Source organism: Mytilus trossulus, chromosome 9, assembly GCF_036588685.1.
Source record: "Mytilus trossulus isolate FHL-02 chromosome 9, PNRI_Mtr1.1.1.hap1, whole genome shotgun sequence".
NCBI classification, from domain to species: domain Eukaryota; kingdom Metazoa; phylum Mollusca; class Bivalvia; order Mytilida; family Mytilidae; genus Mytilus; species Mytilus trossulus.
This window is the reverse complement of record NC_086381.1, coordinates 59,344,587-59,354,621: the sequence shown is the minus strand read 5'-3', so window position 1 is coordinate 59,354,621 and position 10,035 is coordinate 59,344,587. Positions and strand designations below refer to the sequence as shown.

General features: G+C 31.4%; 1 protein-coding gene across 1 annotated transcript; it reads right to left on the bottom strand.

The window, feature by feature from the left end:
• Nucleotides 1-596: 596 nt before the first annotated feature.
• LOC134684067 (uncharacterized) lies at nt 597-2,619 on the bottom strand. Its single transcript, XM_063543356.1, has 2 exons — nt 2,513-2,619; nt 597-1,684 (listed from the first exon to the last, which is right to left on the bottom strand). Exons 1-2 carry the CDS (start codon nt 2,567-2,569, stop codon nt 779-781), a joined length of 963 nt encoding a protein of 320 aa, XP_063399426.1. The 5' UTR covers nt 2,570-2,619; the 3' UTR covers nt 597-778.
• Between the last annotated feature and the right edge of the window lie 7,416 nt (nt 2,620-10,035).

Sequence of the window (10,035 nt, the reverse complement as noted above, 5' to 3'; positions counted from 1 at the left end):
TAAATTCAAATAAAGTGGCAATTATGCATGTTAAAGCAACACTTTATGGTGTCGTGTACTGAAAAAATACGCATACCTTAACAACATATAAGAAAGGTTCCCAGAACTTCGGATGTACCGAAACAGAAACTTAAGATCTAGCAAAAAGACAAAATATACTCTCTTTTTAAAATGTTCTGCTGTTATTTTGATATTCAAAATTATAACATAATAAGTCAAAAAGTGTTCTACATTTAACCTCAGTCCTCCTGATATCATTTGATACCAAAACACCTAAATATTCTACAAATTTTGAAAGTTTAATTCATGCATAGGAACTATTTTGTTATTAAAATGTATTTCGTTCTTGTATGTGCTTTTTTGCCTGTCTCGAATAAGTGGTATAATCCTTTAAGGCTATCACACTATCAAAAACTGATTAGATATTAATGTTAAAGTATATTTCTAAATCTAAGCTAATTTAGGAACTTTGAAGACTTTTGTGTTGGACCTTTGTGTCTATTGTTTTTATGTTATTTAAATAGTAAGTAGTAAAATTAAAGTAATCAACATGCAATCTCTTTAGAGTATTCTTTATAGGAAAAAACGAACAATGGTACAAATATACAATTTTTTTTCAACGGAAAGAAACATTTCACATTTTTATTAAAACAAGCATTTGTGTACCGTGTCTACGTCTTTTGTGCATTTTATGAATTATGTTTTGTGCTTAACAATCATGTTAGTTAACAACAAAAATAAACTTCAATAATTTTAAATAGGTTAAATTGTTCTCTCTTTACGTTGTTTCAGTCGACGTGTCCACTTCTTTTATTTTCATCTGGATACTTTCCAACTCAGCCTTCTTGTCCTGTTCTTTTCTTTTCAAATCTTCTTGACGGTTTTTTTTAATTTCATCTCTTAGGTTTGTTTTTAAGGCAGCCATATATTTTTCTTGTACTTTTTTCCAATCGTTCAACGTATTCTTCTCCTCTTCAATCCAACCGGTATGTTTGTTCTTTTCTTTTTCTAAAAATTCATTCCACTTATCTATATTTCTTGTCAATTCATTCAACGCTTCATTTTGTGTCGTTTTTAATTCGGCCAAAATGCTTGTCTGTTCTTCAATCCATTCAGTACACTTGTGTTTCTCTGTTTCTGTCAGGTCATCCAACGTTTGTCTGAATTCTCTTTTCAATTCATCTAATGTGTTATTTTGTTTTTCTATCAAATCTGCAAATGTTTTTTCTTGATTTGTTTTCAATTCAGGCAGCATTTTCTTTTGTTTTCTCTCAAATTCATTATTTTGATTTCTTATCAAATCCGCCAATGTTTCTTTTTCTTCTTGTATATTTTTTGCAAACTTTTTTTGTTCCTCACTGATCAATTTTATCACATCTTCATTCTTTTCTTTATATAAAGCCATTAACTTCTCACTCACGTTTTTTGTCAGTTTTTCCTGAATTTTTTCTAATTCAGCCTTCTTGCCATATTCTTGTCTTTTCAAATCATCTTCAAGTTGTTTTTTTATTTCATCGTTTGTTGTTTTCTTCAAGTCTGCCAACTCTTTTTTCGCCTTTTCCATATATTCGTCTGATTTTTTTTGTCCTTTTGTTATCAATTCAGAAAACATTTTCTCTTGTTCTTTTGTGTTAAAGTAACGTTTGTACGTAATCGCAGTCAGTACCCCAATGCATGATAACACCTGAAAGTGTAATAAATAGAGAATGAACTTTTTGAATGCCCTTAAAAGTTGACAATTTCATATGACATGTATGAGTGTGGAGTTATAACCAAGTATGCACACAATATATCTTTATTTAAATAATATGAATAGAAGCAGGATTACCGACATACAATAACAAAAAGCACCATTTAAAAAAAAAAATAGTTCGTTTCTTCGAAATGTATAAGTTCAGTACTTCAGTAACAGTCTGGCATTGTTACAATGAATTGCTTAAGAATGTTCACCTCTGAGGAGTCAACAATTAGTAGAGTTTAACTTTTGTTCTAACCTGATTTTTGCATTTATTAAAATGTAAAAAAATAATTGGTGGAGAAGAAAATCATATGGTGGTGCACTTTATTGTTTGGTTCTTTCCTTTTAAAGTACCCAACTCTGATGATTTTGAAATTTTCATCAAGTTTTACATTTTAAGGGTCTTATCGTTAAAAAATCTCAGTTCTAAAATTGAACTTTTTTACATACTTTTAATAAAAAGATGAAGTGAACCAATCTGATTAAATTTCATTTGAAATAATTTTAGGAAGGTGTTACCATAAGAAAATTTATCATATGTTGATGCTTTTTTTTTTTTTATATAAATGATTGAAAATAAAATTGAGAAAGGAAATAGGGAATGTTTCAAATTAATTTTATTGATATTCTATACTTCTATCACATATTTTGGAAATATTTCCAAAACGAGACTTCAGCGAGACTTAATGGGAAGAAGAACAAATCCATAACAAAACAATGTTAGCATTGCAAAAAAAGTAAAGAACATAAATACCATAAATGCATAACACTTACAGTAGCATTAGCCACAATTGTATAGACCAACTGCAGAAAGCTCCATACCAGTCCCATATTTGAAAATATATGTTATTACTCCGGTGTTAACATATATAACATCAACCACTTAATGTGCATGGGTCGCAGAAACTACATGTACAGATATACATGACTGCAATATGTTACGCCTTATAAGGTCATTACAATCCTTCAAATAGTTCTATGTATAAAACAAGAGAGAAGTATTTCTAGGAATAAGAAACCGTCCAAATGTTTTACCTGGTATTGCTGTTCTTACGACTGAAATTATTTTATCCAGAAATCAAACTGCTGTGGTTATTACAAATATTGGGTGATATAAAACATAATAGGATTTAAACTTTATTAAGTATCTTATCATAAAGAATCGCGTTGAGTTGTAAGCACATAAGACTTCATTTAATTAAATGTTATATTTTTGTGGTGAAGCCAAAAAAGACGATTACATGTTTTATAAAAATATATATTCTGAATGTTGAAAAAAAATATTATCTGCCATATAATCGTGATAATGATTGCGTACTTAAAAAAACTAAAACAAAATAAAAAAATATTGCTAAAGTTTATACACTTCTATTTTCTCTTTCTGACTGTACTTTCATTTTAACAGCACAAGGTAAGTATCTTCTGAGTCTTCCCACTGAGTTTATTTTATATGTTTTTTGTATCAACTATTTCACTTGATACTTGATTTTTTTTTGTACTAGTTGATTGTTAGCTGTTGAAGAATATTGGGTAAATTCAATAGCTATTTTAAAAGATATCAATTAGCGTATGATCAGTATTTTGTCTGAAGAATCAGTTTCCAAAGGAAACACTAAAAGTATCAACATCAATGGTAAGGCCTTGCGAGTTAAGGTAGTCTCGTTACTGAATGAGTAGCAAACATTAATTCGTAAATTAAGCTTAAACAAAAAATTGTTTGCTCTCCCTTCATTTTGATTAAAGTGAGATAACTCTATTCCGATATCCCAACTTTTATTCATTATGGGGAGTTGACATTTTTCTGTTTTCATTTGTAAACTTTTTCAGAAGAGTAAAAAAAATATTTGTGTAGATGGTTCCAACTCTAATTTTATACTATAGCATTCGGCGGAAGTTAGAATTTTTTGGAATCAAGTGGTAGCTATGGTATTGTGTATGTGCTTACATGAATGAATGAATGTGTTAGGCGGTATTATACTTCTTCAATTTATTTATCTTTAAAGACAAAGTAAAGCAGACAACTTAAGACAGCGGATCTACTTCATTTGAGTTCTAACATAAATGTATACACCAATTCATAAAAACAAATGGCTTTACGAGTAGAAGGACGAATGCCGTTGGACATTATATGATGCGTAATTAAACGTGAAACAGTATAATCTTGACAGCAGAATTAAGCATATGGCATTCACTGGCATATGGTCCTCAAATTTAAAGTAGAAACACAACTTTTTTGTTTAAATAATTTGCAGAATAATGCTTTTAAAACACTTTTGTCACCCTTTTTTCCCCTATATACATTAAAGTTATTTTATGGTTTATAGTATTTTTTTTATTCTGTGACAGGTGCCTGTGATCTGTGCTTTCAAAATAATTCTGTCCCTGCCCATTTCTGTCAATACTGCCGATCGAACAGTGTAATTGTAACTAAATAAATATGCATAAAATAATAAGATATTTATTTATCTTGACATATATTAATTTTAAAAATTCAAAAGAAACAAAGAAAATTGAAGATATACACCAATGTCTTTAATAAACTAATGCAAAATAGTACTATCTTGTTTATTTACATATTTAGTAACAATTTAAATGAAGAAAAAAAAATATAAAGGTATAACCATGTTCAAGGTAGACAATCAACACATTGACTTTACGAAATTGAACATAGTTCAAAAGAATATATCTCTTGCATACAAAAGAGGGACGAAAGATACCAAAGGGACAGTCAAACTCATAAATCTAAAACAAACTGACAACGCCATGGCTAAAAATGAAAAAGACAAACAGAGAAAAATAGTACAAATGACACAACATAGAAAACTAAAGAATAAACAACACGAACCCCACCAAAAACTAGGGGTGATCTCAGGTGCTCCGGAAAGGTAAGCAGATCCTGCTCCACATGCAGCACCAGTCATGTGCTTATGTGATTACAAATCCGGTAAATAGTCTAATTCGGTAGGTCAAATTCATGAAAGGGAAGGGGATTGTAGTTACGACGTCAGGAACATATCCGATATTATTTGTGAAACGGTTATTCCATAACGGTCAACCAACTCGTGATGGCGTCCGTAAAATTTACGAAGGGATGATTTCAACTTCACCATTTGGAACTCTTGGTTTAATAGCTTCCTTGTGAGCAGTAACCCTCTATCAAGAAAATCATGATAGGAAATGCAAGCACGAAAATATCGTATCAATTGGGTGATATATACCTCGTATGCAGGTGCTGCTGGAATGTTGCTCCTTAGAAATGGAAAGTTCACAATTGGAATGCTGAAATCATCTCTTTTATCGTAAAGTTTTGTCTTCAACCGACCCTCATTGTCAATTTCTAGATGTAGGTCAAGATATGAAGCCAACTTTACTGTATCTGTAGTATCCTTTATCTCCAATTCGATAGGATAGATGCGTTCCACATAGTCACCAAATTTTGAATTGTTTAGTGAAAGAACGTCATCTCTATAGTTGAAAGTAGAGTTAAAGGATATTGCTAACTTCTTGTCTTTCTTCCTGAGAAGTTCCTGCATGAAGTCGGCCTCATAATAATAAAGAAACAAGTCAGCAAGTAGAGGGGGACAGTTTGTGCCCATTGGGATGCCAACAGTCTGTTGAAAAACACGTCCTCCAAACGTTACACATATGTTGTCAATCAAGAAATCACACAACAATCGTAATAATTACTTTCGCATTAGTGCTCCGCATTCCAAACTATCAATATAACAACAAGTTATTAATCTGTAGGATAGTGACGACTTATAAAAGGTTACTCATAGTAAGGAATAGATATATTTTTTTAAAACTTACTAAGAAAAATGCTAGAAGTACTTGACTTTCATAGCTCTTATATACCTATATGGAGTTATTTTCTTTCAGAACGTCAGGTCATTCTTTTTCAGAATCAACCCGGACGATACCATGTTTCAATGGTATATGCTCCAAGGCATAAAATAATGACCTGTGTAAGGTCATTATTTTCCTTGATTAACATGCAATCTATGATTAACTTCAAAATTGTATTCGTCTAATAGTTTTTTGGTGCCGATTTGGATATTTATTTTCTAAAGTTCAACCGATGATAGATGTAAAAGAAACCGTCATTGTAGACCCGCAATTTAATTTTAGAAACAAACAACGTGAAGTTTTGTTGATTTATCGCTATAATAATTATATAGAAACATTATCATATAGGTCAGATGAATGTTAATGTAGACTTTCATAAAAAAAATCAAGATTTAAAATATTCGTGTGTAAGATTTTGAAAATCTTATTGAGTCAAACTGAATAGGTTGATTGCTTAACGTCCAGTGGCAAATATTGCATGCATGTTCATAACGATACACACTGAATAGGAAATCATACTGTGACCTACATTTTTTTGTACATGCATTTATATTCGTCTTCGTGTCAGTTCGTAACTTTTTTTGAAATATATGTATACCTTTAACTTTATCAAATGATCAACTAATAAAATAATCATATATTCTATTGAATAACACGAAAGAGTCGATGCAGAGGGTATTTAATTTTATCCTGATTATCTTTTAATAAAATGTATTGCTGTTCGAAAGACAATCTTTCTAATATTTTCATTCGATTCAAGTAAAATGGTTAAATAAATAACAACTTTTCCGCGATAGAAATAACATAACAAAACGAAAAAACAACACATACCCCTCCCCCTTTTCCATAAGCTAATAAATAACTTACAATGTGTCTTGTATTTGTCATACACCGTTATCAGATGGTAATAATACATTTGTGTCCTACTTCATGCAGTTACAGTAACATTTTTATTGTGTATGGATAACAATTTTTAAAAGGTTAATATCTGAATTATTTAGTGAGTTTTATTTCACATTTTAAATGAGCCGCAGGGCGTATTAAACCTGAACGCATTAGAAAGGAATATCCCACTTTAGTGTTGTCGGTAAAAAAGGATACTTAATTTTACAAATCATTATAAAATTAATATTTTTTGACGGTATATAAGTCAGATAATGCTCGGGGTGTCAGGATTGTTCAAAGAAAGACCTCCCTCCGGTCGGTCTTTCATTTGATCAATCCTGTCACCCCTCGGTGTGTTCTACGACAAGAAAAACCTTAAAATATGCATTATCTATAACATAATTAGCATGCTTACACACTGATATGATATGGTTGTTGAATTGTATAAACCTGTACCAGTATAAAACAATATACATCTTGTGTGCTTGCATTTACCTACCCAATACGATATTTAATAAGAGCCTAAACATTTCGACGTATTGTTTACATTTTATAATTATGAAGTTCTAATTGTATCAAAAATACCGGTTAAAATTCGACTTAATACCGATATCCTGATATCGTGAGGTAAACATGCTACAGGGATGCTATTATTATTATATTAGTTGTTTTTCAATGAGAACTGCTCCCTTGTTTGGTTTGATCTAAATAAGGTGTTTTGTGAGTTGGAAACGAAAATATACATGATATTTTGAGTTTTATACAGCGGAGAAATATAAGACAACAATACGAAAGATCAACAAATGAACTTCGATTATCTCAGTTTGAAAGGTTTCCACGTATTTAAACAAGATTTGACTACCAAACAGTAAAAAACGCAGATGATTCTAGAAGAAATACCTAACAATTAACAGTGTTTTCTTGGCTTATGAACTACAAATTTTATTATAATGTGATATATAGGTAATCAAACATTTGTTTTTTCGATTTTTGGGAGTTTAGCAAGATATGCAATTTTTTAATAATATTGAGCAACTAACATTTTTGTTTGCATTTGATTTGGAATAATTGTATTTTATTTTATAAGATTCAGATAATATTTAGAAAGAAAATAGCATACCAGTACCAGGTAAAGGCATTTTTTCGTATTTGTAGCACATTTGACGAATTTCCAATGTTCAATATTGTGCCTCATTTAACATGTTTAACACACATTGACCCGTACGAATCATTGACGACCTGGCAACACAGAAAGTACGGTTGATAAGCTTCCGAATTATATTACAAAAACCCGTATGTTCGGTGGATGCATTATTCTCGTTTACTATGAGCCTGCTGTTTTAAATCGTCACTCACTATTGAGAATTGATTCCGTTATATTTTGTTGATTATAACTTATCTGTTAAGCTAATGTCTTCTTGCCATCTTCGGTACAAAATCTAAAAATGTATTTTTTTTACTTTCCTTTTTCATTCACGTTTCTTTATATGCATTGGGTTTTGTAAAACTTTAATTCCGCAAGTTAACAACGGTGAGTTTGTTTTCATTTATAACGTTTCATTGTAATGTCTGGTTAAAATAATGTTTAGTTAAATTGCAAATGATATGAGCATTTTTCTGAACATTTTTGACTTCACTATTCGAAATGCGACAATGTTGTTTAGACTCATTGAAAATCAAAAAGTGTCTTTCAGAATTCGAATAACTGAACTTTGGTGTGTGTATGTTCTATTGCTACTTGTTTGATGATCTTAAAAGAGGGACGAAAGATACCATATGGACAGTCAAACTCATAAATCTAAAACAAACTGAAAACGCATGTCTAAAAATGAAAAAGACAAACAGCCAAACAATAGTACACATGACACAACATAGAAAACAAAAGAATAAACATCACGAACCCCACCAAAAAACTAGGGGTGACCCAGGTGCTCCGGAAGGGTAAGCAGATCCTGCTTCACATGTGGCACCCGTCGTGTTGCTTATGTGATATCAAATTCGGTAAATAGTCAAATTCGGTAGGTCACATACATGCAAGGGTAGGGGATTGTAGTTACGACGTAAGGAGCATATCCGATATCATTTGTGAAACGGTAGTTTCATAAAGGTCAACCATCCCGTGATGGCGTCCGTAAAATTTATGAAGGGATGATTTCAACTTCACTATTTGAAACTCTTGGTTTAATAGCTTTCTTGTGAGCACGGGAATATTGTAGCAAATGGGAGATATATACCCCGTATGTAGGTGCTGCTGAAATATTGCTTCTTAGAAATGGAAAGTTCACAATTAGAAAGCTGAAATCATCTCTTGTGTCGTAAAGTTTTGTTTTCAACCGACCCTCACTGTCAATTTCTAGATGTAAGTCAAGATATGAAGCCGACTTAACTGTATCTGTAGTATCAGTTATCTCTAGTTCAATGGGATAGATGCGTTCCACATAATCACCAAATTTTTGATTATTTAGTGAAAGAACATCATCTAAATAGCGGAAAGTAGAGTTAAAGGATATTGCTAACTTTTTATTTTTCTTCCTATGAAGTTCTTGCATGCAGTCAGCCTCATAATAATAAATATATAAGTCGGCAAGTAGAGGGGCACAGTTTGTTCCCATTGAATGCCGACAGTCTGTTGAAAAACACGTCCTTCGAAGGTAACAAATATGTTATCAATCAAAAAATAAAACATCTTCATACTATCAGTTTCAGAGAATTTTTTGTTTAAATCAGAGTAATCCTTTATAAAGTAGGATTTATTCCTTCTTAAGACAAGCAATTTGTTTTTTAGTTTGGAATGTAGAATACTTGTGTAAAGAGTTAATACTTTTACAAGATGAAAAAGAGTTAGATTTTATATACTCTAAAAGATCTTTGAAATTTTTAAGTATCTACATCTGATTCACGCCACCTCTAATATGTCATGTGTGAGATATTTGTCAGGTCTGGTGATGAGGGGTCACCTGCCATGTAAGACGACACCGTGTCCATGTTGGCGTCTATTTCGGAAATTTTTTAAATAGGTGATGGATGAGCATGTTTTCTATCATAGTTGTAATGACACCCTCTGTGAATCAAATGAATAAGTCTCCTAGTTTTTTAATCAATCACATGTAAAGTATATTGTCGATTTCGATATGGTTCACTGGTACGCTGTGAAGGTTGCAGTCTTGTAATTGACTGCTCCATAGGCTAACATGCAAAACAGCTGATCTATTAAAATAAAAAAAATAAAAATGCTATATAGAAAAAAAAATCATGTTCATATCCTGTATGTACTTTGTGATTGTGATTTAATCGAAAAAGGGGGTCTTGCCACGAAGAATAAAAAGTTACGCAATCCTGAAGTCAAAACATTTTATTCCCTATCAATTTTTCCATTGTTTCCTTTTCTCGTTGTATCCGTCTATTTAGCATGTCCTTCTACTTTCTGTTTGCTATTTTTACTAGGCCGCACCACTTCCAGTAAACATGATATCCTTCTACTTTCCTGGATGGATATCCCCAAAAAAACGCAAGATTTTTTTTAAAGTCTATATATATATATGTATATATATGTTTCAATTCAGTTT

Excerpts from the sequence above, each read along its gene's own strand:
- LOC134684067 (XM_063543356.1), bottom strand. The coding sequence starts at position 2,569 with ATGGGACTGGTATGGAGCTTTCTGCAGTTGGTCTATACAATTGTGGCT. Across the intron at positions 1,685-2,512 it reads CAATTGTGGCTAATGCTACT|GTGTTATCATGCATTGGGGT; the intron begins GTAAGTGTTATG and ends TTACACTTTCAG.